This window comes from Ips typographus, linkage group LG4, assembly GCF_016097725.1.
Source record: "Ips typographus isolate SLU linkage group LG4, UJ_Ityp_2.0, whole genome shotgun sequence".
Taxonomy (NCBI): Eukaryota; Metazoa; Arthropoda; class Insecta; order Coleoptera; family Curculionidae; genus Ips; species Ips typographus.
Genome location: NC_138425.1, coordinates 5,643,501 through 5,667,333, shown reverse-complemented (window position 1 = coordinate 5,667,333; position 23,833 = coordinate 5,643,501). Strand labels below are relative to the sequence as shown.

General features: G+C 32.9%; 1 protein-coding gene across 3 annotated transcripts in view; it reads left to right on the top strand.

Moving 5' to 3' along the window:
• unc-5 (netrin receptor unc-5) overlaps positions 1-23,833 on the top strand; it is a 137,861-nt gene that overhangs the window by 26,221 nt on the left and 87,807 nt on the right. For 2 of the 3 annotated variants that reach the window (XM_081977067.1, XM_081977065.1), the window contains exons 2-3: positions 276-329; positions 18,748-18,958. In XM_081977067.1, coding sequence (XP_081833193.1) covers positions 18,877-18,958 — 82 coding nt within the window. In that variant the 5' untranslated portion in view covers positions 276-329; positions 18,748-18,876. The remainder of the gene's footprint in view (positions 1-275; positions 330-18,747; positions 18,959-23,833) is intronic. The other variant, XM_081977066.1, reaches the window with a different exon arrangement.

Genomic DNA, 23,833 nt, shown 5'->3' with positions numbered 1-23,833 from the left:
ATTCAAAGCCACTTTATTTTTCAAAATATTAAACTTTGTTCAAGGGTTTGTTGAAAACGCATTATGTGTATGAAAATTGTTTGTTATAAGTATTATTATATTATATATTATATTACCTTTATTTATTATTGAACTTTAGAATGTCAGAATTGTATGATGTTTCAGCATGAACATCTGTTACATCTTAATTTAAACAGAAACTCATGGTTTCTACGTCGTCACACATCAATGTATGTATGATAAGTAATATTAATGTCTATTTTCTTCTATTTCAGGAGAACTTTACGCCTTTCTAGTAACTGGAAATTTGAAAAAAACAATTATAGATGGTAAGTACTTAAAAATAGTACTGTTGCAATATCACTCCATCTATTATTTAACTTTTTTATGAGTATCTGCAAAAGTATTCGAAAGGGTTTTCTCAATTTGTTTCTATATTTCTTTATATTAGATTGTTAAAGATAAAATTTTTAGTTATTTGTCTCTACAAAATGCTACAAATTTGACTTGCATGAAGTATTCTATTGAGCATCATTAGGAAACTTTTAAGTACTTTCAACCATAAAAGTAAAAAACTTAAGTTTTTGGGAATCAACTTATTTTTTAAGCTTCGTTTTGACTGTAACATTTACTACTTTGTCTTAAGTGAACGTATAGCATTAGTACAATCGGTCATACATCAAAGGACCATTTATTATCAACAAATGACGTTTGTATTATTTAGGCTCATGCAAATACAAGCTGCTGTTTTATAAGCAGTTGCCACAATACAATAAGTGTGCCTTTACTGACAGAATCGATTAATCAATCCGTGAAACCAACTGACCTCTACCCTATCTAGCTAAAATAACAATAATTGTATTGTCTACCTGCTGGTGACAATGACATGTACTGATGACACGAAGAAACATTAGTAGTAAGCAATAACAAATTACTATTAAAGCGAATGGTTAGCAAAGCTCCCGGTTTCCCCGAAAGGACAATGGCTCTCTATAAGCCATCGCAATAATAAATAATTAACGATGATTCAGATTTAGTGTAAGCATTCGTAGTTATCCGAAACCCCCGGATGACTAACGAGAATCGTTAAGTCATCCACTAACGCTTAAGTTCTTTGGGTGAAGTTGTAGCCTCATTTCCGTATTAAAATAAATGTTTCGAGGGAGGAACTCGTAAACTTCTTCTTACTTTAACCCCCCAGTTTCCCCTCCCTTTCACTGGCTGAAAAGCGATCTATTTTCGGTAATTTATTGCTAAGCATTTGCAACGTACTTTTGGAATAAGTTTTTTTGCTGCCATACGGTACAACATTGCCTGGGATCATTGAAATGCAGATGCAGGATGCTGCCTGGATTATTCACAATAGACTTGTCTGTTCTTTATGTCGTAATCGGCACACACAAATCCGCAAAATCTGGCTTCAAAGCGTAAATTCCGCGCTTTTGGCTTATTTCTGTTTGCCCACAGTGCTTAGCACGAAATTTACAATCTTTATAATCCCCGAAAAGTCGTATGCGATTGCGACCTATATAACAAATGTTTTATTATATCTCAGCTTAATATTCCTAGTTTTATTAACAATAAAATAACGCTTCAAATTTGTCTAACCCGCACATTTTAGATTAATTCCAATCGTGTTTACTAAACTCTTAAAAGCGTTACCGCTAAGTCGTTGAACAGTTTTAATACTAGGAACTGTATTTATTAAATTGCCTGTCTATCTTTTGGAATTATCTTCCATGTAAGGTTATTATATACTTTTTTCACTCGGTAGTGCTATTACTTTCAATTTTTCAAGGCGTTCGAGTCATGCAAACGAAGCGAAGCTATGAAGTAACCCAAAACTGTAACGAAAATAAGGAAACAAACTAACAGTCCGATGTTTCAAGCAAAAGGTTAAACACAACTCGTTAATTATTGTTACGACACTCAGAAAAAGTCATTGTCTTGTTCTACCTAAAGTGTTACGGAATTACTATTATACGATACGCTGATCTGATTTTTTGACTGTTTAGAGGAGTTTAATTAAGTAAGTTTTGATATGTCACTAAATCAAGAATGACCTCAATAACTGTCCCGTTTTTCTGTCAAGATATTTTTTTTTCAGCAGATTTATAAAATTGGGAGCCAACTAACATTCGCTCGACACAGTATTACTAACATTCTAATGTACATCTGTGCTTCAATATGGAACACATTTATCAACATTTCTTCATTGCTTCATGAAAACATAATGGGTTGATTTGATTTATCTTAATTTGAGATCACTAGAAATACTCAAAAAGCACGTACGAGCTGATCTCGTACGATAAAAATATCTTCAAATTAGTGAAAGATCTTTGAAATTGGAAGAGTCAGTAAAGTAGATACAGCAATGTCTTTTTGTTTATCTAAATTATTACAAGAAGCAATGTACTAACTTAGAATTTTATCGAGTTGGCTAATAGGCTTAACATTGTTTTTCCAGTATGATTATTATTGTCCTTAAAAAGGCATTATTAAACATGCAGAGCCATTGTTTTTGTGTCATCTGTAAAAGAGATCATTTTTTTCAAAATGATAAATTTAGTAATAAAAACTACTGTATTTTTTAAGTTTTTTGAAAGACAAACGGAACATTTTAATGAAAATTGTTTTGATGGAACTTCACAGCTGCTTATTATACTACATTTCACCATTATTATTTCTTCCTGAGTCAACTCACAACAGAATTTGATATTCTTTGTTAAATTCAAACAAAAATCATACTCAACATACATTTTATGAAAGTTCAACCAGAAAAAAATAAACATTACGATTTTGACCCCTGACAGTGCTTGTTTATATTATTTTTATTAATTTTTGTAGATTGAAAGTTTAGAATCATTATAAATGTTTCAAGCAAACCATATAAAACATATCGAAAGGTACAACGAAATAATCCGGGAAATATTTAAATTTTGTAACCAAAAATGTACAAATAACTTTGAAAATTATTAAGGATTTATCAGAAGTAAAATGGTACAAATGATCTTTAAAGTATTTGCTTCAGGCAAATTGGGTGTTCGAGAAAGAACAAGCTATAAATTTTGCAAAACAAAGGAAAGTTGTTGGCATATACGTCAGCGTCTACGTTTCTTTTTTGTTGCATGTAATTCAAGCAGATTCAAGAGAAACTTCTAATAAAATATAGTAAACTCAGCGATCCTGTCCATTATGTCCAATTTCTTACATAATATTGGTTGTATAAAAACTTAAAATCTGCGACTCATGTAACAAAATGGTTTCTGCTCTAAACCAAACAATTCTTAGTGGTTTTTTTCTTCAAATTCTATTTCGATTAAAAGGAATCTTCTTGTCAAGATTTTTAGTTTAAGAAGTATAAAACAGTTTGATATTGGTTTATAGCAATATTATTGATACCGACCAAGTTCATGATTAGGGAAAATCATATTGGTTTCATTGTTGCAAGTCACTAGACACAAAAAAACCTATCCAAGTGAACAATACGCTTTTTCTACGGCCCTAATGGACCGACAAGTTCGTTCAATCAATTAATAAATAACAATAAGCGTACCTTATTTATCGCCGCACGCTTTCTGTTGATTTATTGGATTAAGAGTAATTAGATGACTTGACCATACTGGGAGATATTTAATTGGAAGAAAGCCGCTTAGTGTCCAAAACAACAATGATTCGGTACTATTCAAGAACCATTTTCAAGAAAGACCTTTAGAGAAGAAGTAGTACGGCTGCCAAGATCGTAAATAATTGTTATGCACAAAAATACCGTCACTTGCCAACCCACGTAGCCGAAGTCGACCGCACTTTACGACCATCCTTAAAGTTCAACTTGAGACAATGTTTCTCTGTCTGTCTATATAACCTTTCCATGTTGGAAACCAGTCCTTGCAGTACGACTTGATCTGATTGTCGCCCTCGAAGAGCCTTTTTTCCCAACTTATTGTTAACAACATAATCCCGCGGTGAAACTAAGTACCCCATTGTCTCCAAACTAAATATACGGTTCAATTTTGCGGTACCCACAACGCAGTTTTTATCATCAGGGTGGGTGGAACAATCGCACATGTATAGTTTTACCAATATAAATAAAGTTATCTGAGCTGGCTGTCTCAAATTTCGATTACGTAGGGAGCTCACAACGACACAATCGAGCCTGCAACGTCTTATTTGCTTTGCCATCGGGCTAAGAACAATTTTTATAGACACCCCTGGGGGGTCTCCGTTCAATGCGAATTTCCGTTAATTACGGAAAAAACTTTCATTGTTTGGGGCGCTTTCTTGTAATAAGGAATCCTTTGCTATAGAGGGGCGCGTATATCCTTGTCAGACGCCCCGTGACGCTAAACAATAGCTTCGCCCTTAATTTATCACGCTCTGGGACTATTTCCTATCGCAGTTTGGCACAATCGAAGCCTTTAGATTGAACTCTGAGATACTTTCTTGTTTTTCGTTATTTTCGACGGTTTTTTGGACTGATCGGAATTATCTGCTCTGTCATTGTTTATGTCTGCCCCCACATAAGAAACGAATTACAGAAAGGAAACGCCATTTTTATAAACAATGAACATCAAGAAATTCAGATACAACTTCCTGTTTGTTACCGGAAATGTACGAAAGCGTGGAAGGGCCACTAAAAAATGAAAAAAATATTTTAACCTATAATTGTATGTCGGGATTTGTCGGTGCAATAATGGATTTTTACATTTTTGAATTGGGTTATTTTTTCTTATTACGATGATGTCATATGATGATATGGTTCATATTAGCAATTTAGTAAAAATTCCTTGACACTTATTTACGTGACATCATTGCCATTTTCAAACCGATTAGAATGTGACACTGTCATGACTTCACAGAGTCCGTTCCTAATCGATTTAGGTATGTTATTTTATGGCACTCTTCTGAGTCTTTCTTGATTTACTTGATGAGATAACTAAAAATAAATGACATTCTACGGTGCCACTTCCTCCTCTACAACGTAGCATTATCATAAATCAAATAAAAAGTTTCAGATTTTGGCAACCATCATCAGCTTTTAGGTTCTGGGGTCGCCATATTAGATTTCTACTCTCTAAACATTTTTATTAGTTTTCGAACTAGCTATAAAATCACAGTAAGTTTCTTCCAGAAAAAGAATTTTTCCAGAGACGGACTTGCAAATTAGTTTTATCAGTAGTAACAAGATCTTCGTAAACAGGTGGATTTAATCCAAAAACTAATCATTCAATCTTACTATCTTGCATTTATTATTTTTTTTAGGTTAATAAGTAAGCAGTAACTACCTAATGGCATGTGGCTTTGCTTATTTTGTAGTTGTACCCCTTTTTCTATATGTTTCAAATAAAGACATTTTGCAACTAAAAGTCTGGATTCACTACAGTACTCGCCACAGTACCTACGTTGTTTTACTTTGACAAACTTAAAACAGGTGACAATAGAAACTTACTACTACCCCAAGTAATCTACAACAATGTGGTAAAAGTTCTAGAAAACCTAACAGAGCACCTAGTGACTCTTTGCACTAAGCGATTGAGCCATATTTAGGTTTTGCTTAAAACATTCTCTAAAAAGCTGTAATCTGTCTGTTTAGCTGAACAACTGTTAGAGGAGAATATCTCGTAGGAACTAGAAAAATGCAACAGAACAATTAATAGTACTAATTCAAGAGACATTATGTTTAAGACATCTAAGATACCTTGTAAGGGACCAAACACTTTTATTTACACCATAGTAACAACAATCTAAACAGTTTTGTTATTTTGAATTGTAAACAAGAAAAAATAAAAACAAAACACAAGGAAATTTAACAAAATCACTTTTGAAAGTGGTATTTTCACAAGTCTAATAAAACCAATCTTCAATGTTGCTACTGTGATTCGCCTACAAATCTCTGAATAGTTCATAAGTCCAAATTCTGATGTAGGTTGTGGCCAGTTCAACAAGTTTGTAGATGTGTGTTTTTCAGATATACTCTGAATCGTTTTGAAGAATCTGAAGAATTTTCACAGTGTTTCACCTCACCACAAGGGTTGATGTGACGAATCGTGTTGTTATTATCAATCATCAATCAAATCATTTCAGTTAATTATGCATTATTGCATTTGCTTGGAAAACTGTTCTGCAAAGTAAATAAATATGGGTCATTGAATCCATTGACACCAAATTTGAGGTTATAAGTACGACTGGATCCAGTTAGTCTTAAATAAAGAATCTTTATCAAATTTTTGCTCTATTTTCTTACCATTATCTTAACAATTTAATTTAAAGAGATAATATTTGAAAATTATTATCAATAAAATAGCCAAAAGCGACACCAATATTATTCTGATTTTAGTAGGTTGGTTGGTAATACTTCCATTACAAAATTTAAAATAGTTGTGCATGTAAATACCAAAGCTGCAAAATTGAAAATACGCGTTAATCTCATATGTCCAGGATGTTCTTGTACAGCTGGTAAATCTCAACATAAAAGTATATCTTTAAATCATATATGATATACAGGTGTCTTGCCATTTATCTTGTCAGTTTCACTAGACAACTTTGCCCTAAAACTGCCACAAAAAGAATTTAATTTACCCGGCTTTCCTGCCGAAAAGAAATTAGATCACTGTGCCAATCACCTAATTTGTTCAATAAATCAAAGAGGAACCGTGATAAATCTCGGACCGGTCCGGTAAATCTTCTTCTATCAATAGGAAGCGTGTCAGCAACATATCGAATGAACCCCCAAGGAGTTATGGAGCATAAGCCATTGTTTGGTTTACAAAGTCCTATAACTAAGATTTATTTCCAATCGTAAAGACAGTTTAATCACTTCCTTGAAGTGGTCTTATAGCAATTTATAATATTACGCGTATGCATATGTCTGGTGCGGCACGACGAGAAAAATTGATCGTGTTATTACCACGTCAGTTCATCTATTATAGTAATAATATTTTAATGAAGGAACTGTCGGCATAAAGAGCGCCGTGCATATCATCCTTGTTATGGTGGGAGTCAAAAAAGACATTTGTAGCATTTGGTTCAACGAGCTAATGAGACAGGAATGGTCTGCGTAGGTACGTGAACTGCGAATAATAAAGCTGAAAACAATGACAATTCCGGTTGAACAGAAAGATGAAGATGTTATTTGCATCGTATTTTTAAATGGCGCCGACTCGTTTGCTTTAGCCTTGCAAATTAACTATCTTCATTAAGTAGATGAACACATGCTCAGTTTTCCATATCATCATTAGACAACGATATTCTGACTGAATTGCTACCTGAATATATCATATTATTTATACAAAACTCAGTGTTAAATAAATAAATAAGCATTGATGCTAAAAAATAAACAAATATTTCAAACAGTTGTCAAATTTAAAGACACAACTTGGCAACACTGATTAGACACGTTTATAATGTTACTCATACAATGGTAGTCTTTTTTTATTATCTAAACACAGTTTTAGCAAGCATTATAAAAGTGGTCAGCTACAAGTTTGAGTTGGTTTGTTTAGGAAATATTAGTATATAAAAATGTCACGTGATTACAGTAATAAAATAAAATTCAGGCTGCACATGACTTTCCATAATAAAAATCTTACAGAATATTGGCGTATTGTACGTTAACCAAATAAAGAGTAATATCCACAATATTACTGTTCATTTGATGATTTAATAAATTATTTAATTTTTGTGGTTAGAGTTTCTTACAAGCTTTGGCTAAATTTGACAACATAATTTTTTGGCAAGACTTTCTTTTGTCTAAATTTGTATTTCTCAAAATTTGTCTAACATACAACGTTTATCAAAAGTTGTAACTCAAAACATCAATTTGGAGGTGGCATACTTTTAGGCCCGATAAATTCTTCTATTAGAACAAAATTCATAAGAATAAACCATGTTATTTTGGCTGCCCCTGTTCTCTCTGGAAAGGGTCATGTACTATGATACACCTTGTATATTATGTTTGTGCATAGAATTAATGCAAAACACATAAGGTATGATACTTATATGATTAGATACCTACATTTCATTAGGGTGGTGATATCAAATTTTGAAAAATTTCTGAACATTTCAAAATGTACAAATTTGTATATTTTCATAAAGTTAGTTTTCTCAATAGAAGTTTGACATGACTTTCGTTTGAAAAATTTTCCAACTCGAAAAATATCACCTTTACATCTTTGCTTATTTAGAAAATATGAATTTTGATCAAATATGGCAACAATGTTTGTAGTTGTGACAATGTTAGACGTTTGTGTGACTAACTCTGGGAACATTGCTAATATTGTTTCATTTGTCTTTTTTGAAAAATACGAGTTTTGATTGGTAATGCTTTGATGTATGTGCACGGTTTTAAATCCTTGATTAAATTTAGCATTTCTGCTAGTATTTTGCATAGTATGCAAATCACTAAAAGCTAAATTACTTTCTGCACTACATTGCAACGTAGATTGCTTACTTACACTTAAAACAGAACTGAAGTATTGATTAATTTATTTGGCAATGCATTTTACTGCATCACCCGGAAATGATAATAATTGATACTCTCGAGAATTTGCATATCAAGGAGTGGACATGAAGCGTGAAGACCCATAACAAAAAACTACACAGGAAATTAAAACTTCCCACATATGAGAGGTAGTATTTCGCGACTTGTAATAAGCACATACTGCTCTGTAATAAGAGATAATGATTTGTGGAAACCTAAAAGAAATTGATTTTAATTTGCTGATCGAATTCAGAAAGAGAGTAATACTAATCAATTATCATATAGCATAAGATACTCTATACATACCAAAAAGTTAATTATTAAAGAATCTACTTATCTAACATTTTATAATGTGGGTACTCAATTAAGATAGTCAAGAGCCGACAATCAGTTAACTAATTATCTAAGCTCTTCAACAAAATATCGGTCATTTATCGGAAAGTCTTTACAACACGTCTTGGAACCGCCTAATTAGAGTATCACATACTTTAAGAAATAATTTAAAAAAATTAAACCGAAGGCATAAAACCCATTACAAACTGTTGTTTTTGCAATTTCAATTAAAAATAACGACCAATTATCGCATAAAAACGGTAATCGGGAGAAAGTAAGTGTAACAGATATGCACAATAAATCAGCTGTATCGCCAGTATTATCTAGCTGCCAGGATTTATTTTTCCATTAATGGTTGTTTTTAATCCAATGTGTTACAATTTTAAAGTGGCGCTACAAAGCAAATTGTATTTTCTATTCATGTATTCATGATGCACTCCGGTCTAGTCTGATGGCCTATTGCATACATATTTATAAATAAAATATCGCACACAGACAAATGTCATAAAAAAATACTCATTGTTGGTTTGATTATAAATTTACTTGACCTGTACTTTTTTAGATAACCTCAATGTCTTTTACTCATGTAGGCAATCTCGTTCTAGTAGGACGATATTAATTATTATTTCAGTCAGAATAACACAATAAGTAGTTTATTGGATTCATTATGCGCTTATTATTTACTATGACACTTTGCTTCAGATTCCGGAACTGTGAGATTCAGAGGCAACTGATTAAATGCAATTATTGAATGTTTACACTGTTCTGTATTTATATTTAGGTGCAGTAAATATAGAGTTGACATCAATATTAAAATATGTATTCGAAATGTGAAGGTAATTTAAAAAAAAATAATAAAGAATACGCACCCATATGAGAAAAATATTGTTTAAAAAATTTGTTATTTATAGTGTTGTCAAATAAAGTTGTTCTTGAGTTTGCCTATTTGTCAGCAACACAATACAGCAAAAGTTTACGGTAAACAAAAGTACCAAAAGACACATTCAAAAAAGTTTATTTTTCTAATTGAATTTTGCCAGATATTTTCTGGGGCTTGCAACAATCATAGTTGTAAAAAGTAAAGAAAATCATGCATGTTCGAATAAATAAATCTTCAATTGCAAAACGTTTTTATAGCTCAATATATCTCCAGCTATTTCTTCAACAATTATCTAATGTATAATATTTTTTTAAATCTTATTCTGATGGTATTTAAGATATAAACAAGTTACACAAAACCGTACAACATGCATGGAAAGCTAAAGAAACACACCTTATCGTTTAGATTCGTATCAAATAAACTTTATACCCGTAATTAAAATCGTAAAGCATTTAACGCCCTCACTGTTATATAAGCTCAAATTAACATTTTAACGTTTTTAGTGGTTTAATAAATCGAACAATCACAATGAAACGTCCAGGTTAACATAAATAATCAGTACTTTGGAGGCTTTGTATGCATTTTGCTGGTTCGATACAATAGATGATTTACCATTACACTGGCGTTCTGTATATTTTTATATGCAAATTTTTATTTATAATAAGGTTCCACGCTGGTGCTCGCACGTATTTAATGTAGAGTTTCCACGCAATCGTAATTTATTCCGCAAAAATTGTATCAACCAATTTTTTCCTTTAACCCAGACAGCTTCGCAAAAAACATCCCACGACATGAACAACAGTGGATAGCGCCATGTTCGTTTTTTTTCTTTTACCTGGCATCTCATTTAGATGAAACTAATTTCATTAAAAGCACCGTAAACGTGATTACTCTATTTAATCGCATGACACAAATTGATTTAATTTTATTTAACACTGGAGCCTCGTACTGGAACAGATAAGTCGCGAGTTTAATGATCTAAACGACATTTTATTTTCCCTTTAAGGGCATTAGCGTTTATTGTAGCTTGTGTAGTGGATTCCGTTTTTAGTATTAGACGACTTGGTCGAGTGGCAATAAAGACGATTCCGACGCAATAAAAATTTGAAATCCGATTGAGCTGATGTCGCTACTATTTGAACAGGTTTTTTTTTTTTGTACACCAGGAAAACGGTGTAGGTATGAATTGATCGCTTTTAGATGAGTGGTTCTAGACTTGGGACTGTTTATACACTATTGAAAACTTCCTTTGGCTTTTTACCTAAACTGATTTAAAAGTCAAATGCAAAGCGCCATATAGTTTGCATTATTTTTGTTTCAGGCCTCGCTAATGCTCCATTTTTATCGTTAAACCAAGGTGAAGACGCGAGATTTACATAACTTCATAAACATTTTTTTTATTTATGTTAGCAGTTCATTAATTTGTAAACAATGCTCCGGCTGCGAGCAATGTTTCACATAGTTTTGTCATCTTTTTTCTGTACTTAAATTTCCATGGTTGAGGTAATTTTCAACGGGGACTCATTTTATTGCGCTTAAGTGAAAAATAACCCGATAATTCTTCACAACGCGAATGAAAAAGTATTCGCCATTGTTTTTATGCGAAAAAGTAAACACAGCAGCCAGGAAACATTTCTGATTTATTTTAATGCCAACGATAAAGAGAATATGGGAACGAAATATTGCGGCTATCGACAATAAATGAGGGAGGCCTTGTTTATGTCGATTGAATTTCTTTGGTTAAACGTCTCGTTGAAAATGAAAGGCCACCGGTGAAGTTAACCATTTCTACCCGAAAAGTATACATTTGCATACGAGATTGAATTCGGATCGGACAGATCGATTTAATCGACCAGCCGAATTTAATGGCCATTAAAATCAATAAGCCCGCTGGAAACAACATTAATAATTGTCTGAGAGGACCCTCGAGATGAGGTACCTTTTGATGTATCAAAACGAATTTAGGATCACTCGAATGACGACATTGTTTTCTTTCATATTTGGTAAGCATCAGGTATAATATGGTAGCAAATCAATTTGGTTCTAAAAGATTTTATCTTCCGATTGATAGGTTTGAAAAGAGCAAAACCCAAGTTTAAAAAAAACACTGATGTGAAACTGAAACGCTTGTGAAAATGTTACCTAGAAATGACTAGAATAGCACTGCTGCGTTCAGAGCTGTGTAAGTTAACACGCAAAAGTAACTAGATATCTGAAAGATACTTGTTCTAGACTAAAAAACTCTCTAAGTTACTTCAGAAGGCTTGGAAGTTACTTTAATTGTTAATGTTTCTCAATTAGTGAAAAGTTATACTTACTTTTATAATGTAAAAAAAATAGTTATTAAAGGTATTTTTACAGCATTGGGTGCATTTAACAAAGTTGTCAAAACCGTAAAACCGCAAAATGCCATGATCTCAACTTCAACTGGTTTGAGACGCAATCTACTCTCACACCAAACCCATTAACACAATTCAAATATAATAAATCTAACAACTACCGATGCTTAAGAATCTTTAAACTTAGCTTATACCTAAAGTGTATAATAATTTTAATAACCACAGACATAAATAACACTAAATTAGGTACAGTGTGTGTCAAAGAAGATATGGGTTTAATTTGTTTTTCATAAACTACTGATTTTTATGTTTTGGAGTGAGATGACACCATCAAATCAGCAGTTTCGGAACAGTATTACCTGTGGATCATTTGAGTTAATTGATAGTTGATTTATTGGAACAATGAGTTTTCAGCAGGTCTCAAAAACTGTATGTGATTTTTACTATATTTGGCATAGGCTAACTGTTATAATATTACATACACAGTATCAGATTGTTCTGTATTTATGCTGAATTTCAAGAATATTGTCAATGGTCACTAAGGGCAAATTTGTTCCAAAAAGTTCATCTGGAGAACATGAAGAAGTTTATCGTCCGTAAATATGCTAAATAAAAAGAAATAGTTTTTAGTATTCAAACTTAAATTAAAAATCAGATAAAAAAGACACAATGAAAACCCCGGAAAGATAATGTAACAAAATAAGTTCTTAAATTTTTTTTTTGTTTAGTATTTAGAAGGTTCCTTTGATTTTTAAACCCTTTGCGGTGATCTGCATATTGTCATTATCCTTCATAATTCTGTTCTTGTCTGACTAGCATAAATACACTTGTTTGTTTCTTTCAAATGAAGATAAAAAGCTAAGAAGTGCTAGAACAACTTTTACTTGGATTGAATGAGTCTCTAACTCTATAACTGATGTGATTTGTTCGACTCAATATGCATTTACTACTAGTAATTCATAATATAGTTAGATGGGTTTTTGACAATTAATATTACTTACAGACCTACTTGACCTGATATTTTTTCTTGTTTTTGCTTTGCTATTATTGTTTGAGGGTATAAAGGCTTAGAAATGTCTACAGCCCATGTTTTCAGTTGAGGTTAAAATGTTCAATTTGTTTTGATGATTAAGGTTATTTACGGACCTCCTCCACGTTAAGCCTTTAAATTCTTAGAAAATTTTAGACATTCCAATTTTACACAAAATAACTTTTCAATTTCTGTACAAAGCAAGCATTTAATGTTGCATTTCCTAATTGTTAAATTAGGCAAAACTCGACTAGGCTTCTCAATTTGTTTCCTATGGATTCATATTTATTGAACCATCTTAAATAGCTTAAAAATATTGGACTTACTAAATCAACAACTTTTTTAAATTACTACTTCTGTGAGGTCTGTATCATTTTACATGTTAGTGCCACAAGTTAATTTCCATGTAACACTACATTTACCTAAAAAAAATATAATTATTTTTTACCGTCATCTGGCTGTATAGTTTGATGTCATTCAAAAAAGGAATAACAAAACATCTGTTTGTAATATACGTAGATCTTTTCGGTCGATAAAAATTAAAAAATGTTGCTGCTCCCGGGGTGAGACGCTGACAGGCCTAAAGACCACATGTAGTCATGATTTATTCAGAACACATAATCAATCATGGTAACAACATATTTAGGGATGCGTTTTTTCCTGTTCGAGATTTCTTAGTCATTTATTTTGGTTTGATCTGGGCTTGATGTCTGTGGAATCTGCCACGTCAACCAAGAGGGGTGTATGGCGCGATGTTTGTCATTAATAATCATTTAACTTTTCCGAGAAAAAACTACCTTTATGACCAGGTCGTATATCTTGTTTTAATACTGGGCTTTATTAAACAAATATAATTATTTGCATTTTACCTGATTTATAGCCGCATGGCTATAAACCATACTCACAGAGGAAGCCAATCAAAGTTAAGTACTGGACTGTCCAGTCGCTGACATGGCTGGATCGACAAATATTTTTAAGAGTCCATGAATATTAATGAACGCACAAACACGACTTGTTATTTGCAATTTGTAAACAAAATAGCGGTTTATTCATCTCTTGGTGTTATCTCGGAGGAGGAGCACTAAAGCTGCCACCTTTAAAGCTTCCTGCAGCCACGTAATTTATAGGTACGTATTTACAAAAGACTCTATTCATAACGCGGAAACATATCCACATTTTTATTGCCCTGAAGATGAGTGGGCTTAGTGCGAGTATGAATGGGTGGGGTGTTTAATATCATATTTTATGCAAACCCACAAAATAAACTAGGATTGTCTTACAATTATTAATAGCTCTTGCAACATTGTAATTTTATGTCAGACACTCCAATATTGGAATTTTTTTAAGGTGGTTCGAACCAACTTTCGGCACGAGCGGAATATGTAAATGTAATTTTGTCAACTGTTAGCTGCAATTTATCTCTTTAACTGTCACATAACTGAACTAATGGAAACAGGTTTTCAGAAGTTTCCATGAAAACTTCAACAAAATTGCATGTTCTGTTGTTAGTCTAGAAAGTTTGGAAAGTCGAGTCAAAGTTTTCTTTCAAAACTTTTATTTCTGTGTTGTTATTTGATGTGAGCATTTTTAAGAAGCTTAAACTACTCCTAATAAGTCTTATATTTCATAGAGCGTACCCTTGCAGTTGTCAACTGCTAATTTACTGGCAAGTCAGTCTGTAGTTTAATAACAATCATTTTTACATGAATATTTTATTCAGATCCAGAAATACAGATGTTTATATCAGTTTCAAAGCCTGAATGAATCGAATTCCATTCACAAAGTTACAACTGCAGGAGTTTAGGTAATGTGACATCGGAATGTGCAGACCGTGTTTTCTGGAAACCGTGTTACCTTGCCATTTATTAGATCAAACGCTTCAACTACTATTCTCTTATGTTTTCTGTGCTTGTTTGGAAGTTATTAAGTAACTACTCAAAGTCAGGACTGTTATGGAGCATTCTGAATATGTAAATTGTTGGTAAGTAATCAGTACAGCTAGTATTAGCGGCAAAAGTAAATAGTTTGGATTTGTACGCGTGGGACTGGAAAGTAGACTCTTTTTCTATTTGCGCGCACAATTAATAACTATTTCGCACGCATACGAGTGCAGAAAGTTAGATTTTCTACATTCATGTTTAATTCAACATACTATCAAATACGTCATATGACTTACCGACACAGTCAGTGAAGTTATGCCTTTAAAATAGTTAATTAAATTTTCCACGAAGATCATTCTTCCTTGCAGATTTTAGAAGAATTGTATTGAAACTTTATTCTACAAAACTTCTGGGTAACATTGAGTTAGGTTAGGTTAGGTAACAACGAACTGGTCCTGTCTCCTGCATTTCTTCCATGTTAACCAAAGTAACCATATAAATTACAAAACCTGAAATATCATTAGTTTGATTATTTGCTACTAAAATGTATTTTAAAATGGACTCATCAAATGAAGAATTTCTTAAATTCACCGTATCAACCATCCAAAGTTTGAATTTAGTTCCATCAAAGTCAACGTTACAAGAAGGAAGTATTATTTTCAATTTGAAGTAATGAAAATCAGATCTAGAGGTTGAAGGTGGAATTGTTCCTAACTTATTTTGCAAATAACCTAAAAAAATGTTGATTATAGCACTTGTGGAAAGCACCTTTTCCACCAACTGCAATCGCGGGCGGAAAAGTAATGCTTTCCCCACTTGTTAGGAAAAAAAAATATTTAAAAGCATATAATTATTCTAAACCACTTCTCTGAAGTTATAATTATAGTTGCGATAAAAGTTTTGGGTTCCTGACGTTTTTTCTCAACATCTAAACCGGATGCCTGCCCCTACAAACAGGTAGACTTTTCGACAACTTTACACCCCGCCGTTAAATTTAAAAGCGACCATTTTTATTTTCCTACTAACACGAAAGATAAATTCCATTTTAACATTCTTGTTTATCTAAGTGGCAGTTTACAGAAAGAAAAAGGAACGTTTAGTACATTAAAACGCACTTAACAGTACCGAAGGTCTAAATGTTTTATCCGGGTAGTTCTTGTGCATTAGTTTGGACAGAGGTGGATTTGATATGTTTATTGCTATTTAAAAGTAAATTTTCCGTGTCTAAAATGTGAACAAGACGATTCGATTAAGGTTAAGGTTGTCTTATTTCAGCAACACTGACACCTTCGGTAGTCCATCTTCTAGTAGTTGTAAAAGAGCAATGTCGACAGCCTTGACAACAAAATCCTACTATTTACAGGATAAACTATAAAACACAGACGGCAAAATATTTACCGAGTGTTGTGTGTTTCAATTTTATGACAGCCCGTTCTATCAAGTTTTATGTAGGTGGTAATTACCCGAAAATGGTTTGCTGTCGGACGAACACAAAAATTAGTCTGAAGCCCAAAAAATTTAATACTTTTTCAGGGTAGGCTTTATTCTGGATAGGACAAATATCAATTAGCCATCGTTTGGTAATAAAAAGTAATGACTGTTCATAAACTGAACGATCCGCGTCTGGGATCTGTTATTATTTTAATTGCAAACGTACACTCTTATGAGACAAGTTTTATAGCCTTGTTTCAGATATTTGTGTAGCAATTATTTTTAATAACTCTTGAGACTATTTTAGACCAAGCACAATTACGAAATAGTGTTCAGTAATTATACTGATTGACAATTACCCGTATTTAACTTCAATTATCCCAATGGGAACACTAGCTCGTGCAAAATTCAGCAAGCAGCAACCTGAAATGCCATCAAAGTGTAGCATAACCATTAGCAAACAGAGACGTACTTCAATAGGAAGAGAAATTTAGTAATTACAGATAATAGTTGCATGTAAATGGAAAATTTGTTCACATTAGTTTAGTGTGTTAATACGAGCCAAAAATCCATTACTGTTTTGACCCAGTTCCATAGTTCAATTTGATACTAAGATTGAAGGAAACTCCAACCAATTTTTGACTGTATACAGTTTTATTCAAATTCTGATTTTCCTGACTGTTATTCTTGGTGTCTGGTGTCAAAATCCTGTAATCCACTTGTCTCTGTATATATAAATAAGTTTGGACAGATTAAGTATCTAAAATAGTCCTCATAAAACGCAACAACAAAACTATGAAGTAACTGAATTTGAGCACATGTCAAATAACAAACATATCATATTTCGTTTAACAGATGTTAGAAGAGTCGTCGTTTTCAAGACACGCCAGCAAGCAAAACTTTGATTTTTGGCACAAGAAAACGTTACTTAAAATTATGCTTTGGAATGTGAGAATATCAAAAAGTGATTGTTGCCAAACTCTTAAATCAAAGTTAGGAAGATTAGGAAGATGTTTTTTCCTTAAATTCTTATTGTGATAAATGTTTTACAGCTCTATGAGTGCAATTTAAATGTACAACTGTCTATTTTGGAAATGCATTTTCATATAATTCACATAATAGCTCTCTATGAAACACGTTTATTAAAACTTTATTGGGATAAAATTTGTATAGAAATTTGAAATTTTGGAATTAAACTACAACTCGATGAGATCAATTATTTATATACGGTACAGTTTAAAATTAATATTCTAAAAATGTAATACTTGTCACTGAAAAACTGAATCAGTCTAACAAGTAAATTTTCTAGTGTCGTACAAAAAACAAAGTGCAGGACTAGGGCAGCAATAACCAGATAATCAGTGGTAGTGGTTTTAGATAATATCAACAAAAAAGAAAGAAGCAGTCTTGACAGCTTAAAAGCGTGGGAAATTAACTGGTAAAGGGAGGACAGACTAATTGTATACAGTAAATGTTACATACAGGAGAGTCTATGAAAAAACCTGTCCGTTTTATATTTAGGTTTAAGTCAAATTTTCACACGTCACAAATACATCTTTTAAAAAAAGATAAACACAATCCTTAAAAAAGGTAAGTTAAATATGAAGGAATAAGTAAACATTAAAGCCTAGAATTAAAATCTAATAAAACCCAATTAACGCAACACATTTTTAAGGATATCAATGATGAAATCAACAGTTTCAACACCAGTCGAGGTTATGTCGATGTCTATATAGTTAGAAAATCGTAAAATAACATCGTAAATAGGCCACACATGCAGTCTTTCACGCTTGTTAAGAAGCATATATAATAAAGACGATTGAAGGTATTATTGCCTTAACTAAATAACGCAGTTATTTTTAGGTAATCCACGCACTCGTAAATTTTTATTACCAGGGTTTAAAATGAGAAAATCAGGACTGTCTGGGTTCCAAAAGGGGAAAACTTTCCAGACCGTCAAAGGCTGAAGCAGTCGCTTGTTTGTGCTAAAGACACTCCAAACAGTTTAGAAGAGCCCTTCGTAGATAAAAACACACTTAACGGTGTTAACTTTAAGCTTTTAAGATTTTTCGCGTTCAATACTCTACACATCAATTTGCTTGAAGTGATATGTTGACCATTGAAGGAAAATATAAATATTTATGAAAACTGCCTTATTTCGCTAAAAGCCATTTTCAAACAATTTAGTTTCATTTAATGCTCATTTACTTGAGCAACTTGGTTTTAACTCGAATTTGCATGTAACACTGCTTCTTAAAACAAAACAAGAATCAAATTAGTAAACTTTCACTTGGTAACACACTTAAAATTAAATACTAATAGAAATTCCCTAATCGACGTTCAGAAGCAACCCCTGAAAATTCCTTTTGTTCCAGATCAACAGTTAACGAGAGGCCCGTATCAAGTCATGTGACAGCATCGAGACAAGAGAACGTCGCCGATAGTGATGCCTAGTTTCCCCCCTAGAGTGTAGCTGTCCGGGACACGGGACACCCCCTGTAACCATGGCGTTCGGCGCCCCTCGACTGTCATTCGGGACGTTAATAATGGTGCTTTTTTGGGGGGTGGTTCGCGCTGCCGATCAAGGTTTGTATTATTAAAATTTTAAGAGGCACTTCTTTGCGATGCTAAAGTCTTGAAGAAAAAAAAGAGGGGCTGTAGAGGAATATGACTTATGGAATTGGGGTGCAATGCACTTTACGCGATGAGGATCTAATTCGATGTTTTTTCTAATATTTCGTTGTTTCACATAGATTTAGTACGGTGTGACACGTTGTTAAGGGAACATTAAGAATATGGGAAAATATGAAATAATGTTGGTCAACTTAACAACTTGTTTCTGAATACAGAATGTGTAATCATCAGGATCCTCACTCATTGTGTTGCCAGATAGCTTTCAACAATGTTTTGACTAACGGTTAAGGCCACTCTTAGGCTTTTCATTTGCAAGACATACATGGTTATTCACTCGGTTATTAATTTTTGTTGAGACAGAAGACAGAATTAAACTATTTTATTTAGATGGTTTCTGGAACCTTGATAAAAAATTGATTTTCTACCTGTCAAAATAACCCACAATGTCAAAAGTTGCTTAAAGGAAACTGCGAAACTAACTTTGAAACCCTTTGTCGTGGGGCATTAAAGTTGGCATTATTGAAAAGAGTAGATTTTTTCTATCAGATGTACACTGTATAAATGGTTTTAAAGTTGTTTCTTTTTGACGACAGGTGATGCTTTTTACAAAGAATTACTATTTTGCAAAATGCAACCCATGCGATGATTAACGTCAAAATGAAAAGAACTAAACATGTGTGTGGCGTAGATGGGTCACAGGCGATATTTTTTTTAAACTCTGACTTCAATCTCAGAAATTAACTAAATTCCGACTTTGAACTCGGAAATGACAAACTCTTCAACTAGGAAATTAGTTAAATTCCGACTTCCGAGCAAATTTAGTTGCAATGTTGCCAAACTGACAAATTCTTCCAATTTAGTCGAAATGTGTTTGCAATGTTATCAAACTGACAAATTCTACACTTTGGGTTGGAAGAGTGTTTGCAATATTCCCAAACTAACAAATTCTACTATTTTGGTTTGAAGAGTGTTTGCAATGTTGCCAAACAAACCAATTCAACTATAATTTGGTTAGAAGTGTGTTCGCATTGTTAATAAACTGAAAAATTCTCCCAAGTTGATGAATTAAAGAATTGATTGCAAAATTATAAAATTAACTAATCAATTTGAACATGCACGAAAACTTATTCGAGGATAAATCAGGAACAGAAATAGCAAATATTTACCTTTGGTCTCTGTTGAATGCGTTCAACTGGAAAGTTTTTTTGTCTATTTAATTGAGAAAATAAATAATTTTGAACTTTTTACTCCTGTATAACCACACTAGTTAAAAAGAAACACTAACTGAACAGTTATAGTTTGGATGGTAATTTTTTTCTATTTCAAATTTTGCATTACTTATGATGGTTCCAGACACGTTTACACATTTCCAGTTGCAAATAAATTCTTAATCAGAAAGAACCAACAACTCACCAGAAAACAGTAATTTACCAACTAAGCTGAAATTGAAAAATAGAATAAACATGTCAGATGGTACATTTATTAATTCTTTCTAAAAATATTATTTTTCAATCATTTGTGTGTGAAAGTCTTGTTTCAACAAAACCACGAATGGTTGGCCGTTGAACATCTGCTCAAAAATCCTTCATATTCAAATTTATTTAGATTTAACTTTAATACATTATATGCTACTGTGACTTTACCAGCTTATCAATTACGATCTTAACCGTTCTACTGGCAATTCTACCTACCACATCGGCACCAAGCTAGTCCTAATAAAAATTATATTAGATATTTTTAATCACAGTATTTCAGATGTATCACAGTGATTAGGTTTTTTCTCATTAGCGTTTTATGATTATTATTAATACATCGCTCTGCAAAAACTCCTGAAGGCACAGTTGAGGAAGTCAATATCTTATCCATCTGTGCTTAAACCGCCTGGCAAACACGAGGTCAACATACCCAGAAAACCTTGTAAAAGATGAATTACTGAATCTAGTAGGAAACATTTTTTTAAATAATTTCTATACAGTCTGAAGAACTTTCCTCCTCTCTTTGAGTTACCTACCATGTACAGTTGTAGTAAATTTAGTTTTAGAGACGTCACACTGAAAAAATCAAAAAATACTGAAATAATCAAATAATGTCCAACTTTTTTGTAACACATCTCATCGTAAAAAAGTAAATTGTATCGCTGGCAACATAGCGAATTATCGAATGACACGACTCTTTTTTGCATTCGCTCTTCGATTTTGCAATACAGCGACCCGTTGTGATTTATTGCAAACTTCGGGCGGCCTCCTAAATGTTTTGATGTCTTTATTAATCCAAAAAGCGATTTTTAATTCATTTTTTCGGTCCCGCTTGGAGAAGATCGAATATTTCTTGCTGCATCACGACTTTAAAAGAAGTCTGTTAAAAAAATGTTGTATATATGGGGTCATTGATTGGGAAAGAAGGAAAGCGCACCCCGCCGAGACCTTAATAATAGTCAGAGGCAATAGTAATTAATGACGTATATGAATCTGCTTTTTTTGCTCTGATGAGAACCGTTACAGTTATTATTTGCGTTTTTAAAATGTTTTTTTCCCTCATGTAACTGAAATTCAGCTTTTTCTTTTGGCTTGAAAAGGCTTTTTCCGGAAATTACGTAGGCAATGAAGTGTTTACTTTGAAGTCTTTTAAAGCAGTTAAATGTAGTCCGAGAATTCAGTCACCACTTTTTACTACATCTAGTAGATTTGCGCTTCAAACATGATAACTTTACAATCTAGTAAACTCCCAGCCAATTTTTCTAATCATATTACACACGTAATCCCGACTAAAGCTTCCTTAAGGATAAAAGGAAGTAGTTTCTGGAAGATCAGCCGGTGTCTTGCACCTGTACTAAAGTTAATTTGGCCATTTTCGTTAAATTCTATGAAAGCGCGCCTCGGCCAAGCAGTTTATCTCCCATCCACTTTCGTAATTACAGGCAGATCCAATCAGGATTTCTGTCGAGAAAAGGACCTTCTGACAATAACTGCAGACTTCGGGGTGTATTGCATTGGCAAACTCGAAATTACGACTTTTACTGTGTAACTCTTGAATATTTATTTAACTGTGCTCGCTTTTATTTTTACTTTCAAACGTAAAATTAGATTTTTTTCTGGTTGACACAGCGTGAGCTAAAATAGGACTCTACACTAAAGCAAAGGCACTATTTTAGGAAAAATGAATTTTTATAACACAATTCTTATTTAATTGACCATGTTTCTCTAAAATTAATCAAAATCTCCATACATGCATCACCATATTGGTTAAACATTCGACAAGAATAATAATCTTGAAACTTAAAATGGATAGACAAAAATTATCCAGAAACTAATCATTAAAACATAAATTTAAAAGTGATTACCTTAAAGATTTTTATAGTTTGCTTACGTGTTTTAAATCAATCGGCAAGCATAAAATCATTCTGGTTCAGATCTTAAAAACTGGGTTAATGGATAGTGGCACATCAATTGAAACTAAACAAACAAATAGGTCCATACCAAAGGAAATAAAAATGTTTGTTTTTGGTCCATTGAACGGCGATCAGAACCGATTACGCTCGTTTCGGTAAGGAATAATGAAGATATTGACATGCTAACGACCCAATAGACTAGCCTATTAAAAAAGCGCTACATTCTCGTTGAGGATAATTGATGACGCTGTTTAACCTTATTACGAGTAATTGAGACAGGAGTCAACGGGTGAATATCTGGCAGGTCTGAAGGCTGGACGACCGATAGCTCTCCATCGATTTAATGAAATTCATAATTATGCGCCTCTAATTGACATTCCGTAATAATTAACCGGCAATTTCCGTGCGAAAAGGAGCAAAAAGTGTCAATACCGATATCAGGAATAACCATTTACAGAATGAACGTTAGAGAATATCCTAAGACCTAATAGGTTCGTAAACGCCTCTTAAGTTGCATTAACACCAATAGTATAGCGATCGTGCTGGGGCATTTAACATACGTGTATCTTAATGAATGCAATTAATTTATGATTTAAAGGCCTCGAAGTTGATGATGGGCCGTCACTGGCTCAGAATACAAGTATTAATTGCATCATTAGATATTAGAGGTGCAAATAAAACAAAACCGGTTTAAAAATTATGAACCTCGTTAAGGATCTTAAGGCACAAGCACTTTAGAGGATGTTAAACACTTTAGGCGCGTCGATTGTGTCAAATGCAACCATTACAAAGCAGACTTAAGACACTCAATATATTCTTTAGGCAAGTTAGTTCCGTATACAAGTTTGTCAGTGAAGTCACATACAAGAATATTTCTTACAAAACAAGCTATTCAAAATCATTAAGAAAGTTTTTACAAACGCGTTTTATTTTGAGTTCCACAATATGTCGATATCCTTAAGATGAGGAGCCTCTATTAAGTAAATTGATCTAAGTTTCTAAAAATACTACAACACATTGAAATGAAAAATTTCAAAGTTTAACATCGATTCTTGGCCTATTTTCAATACAGTGATATTTGTAAAATAGCGTTCTTGAAGTCTAAAGATTAGCTGATTCATTCTTCAACCTGCTAGCAGGACCATGAATTGTGATAATTTTGCGCTTTCACTGAGAAGTTGCCAACCTTTGAACACAGACATTTAACAATTAATTTCTATAAATCCTTAGATCATATTTTTGAAGAAAGCTTGTAAAGTCTTGAGTCCAAATGCGGGACTCACTATTGAGGAAAAATATTTTTGGTGAATAAAAGTGGACTGATCTTTTTGATTGAATATTTATTCTACTGAAAAATAGGAGATTGTCTGTTTTGCAAGTTGTTTACTTTTTTCTTCTTTACTTCTTCCTGTGACTGAAGAATAAGTACGAGTATAACA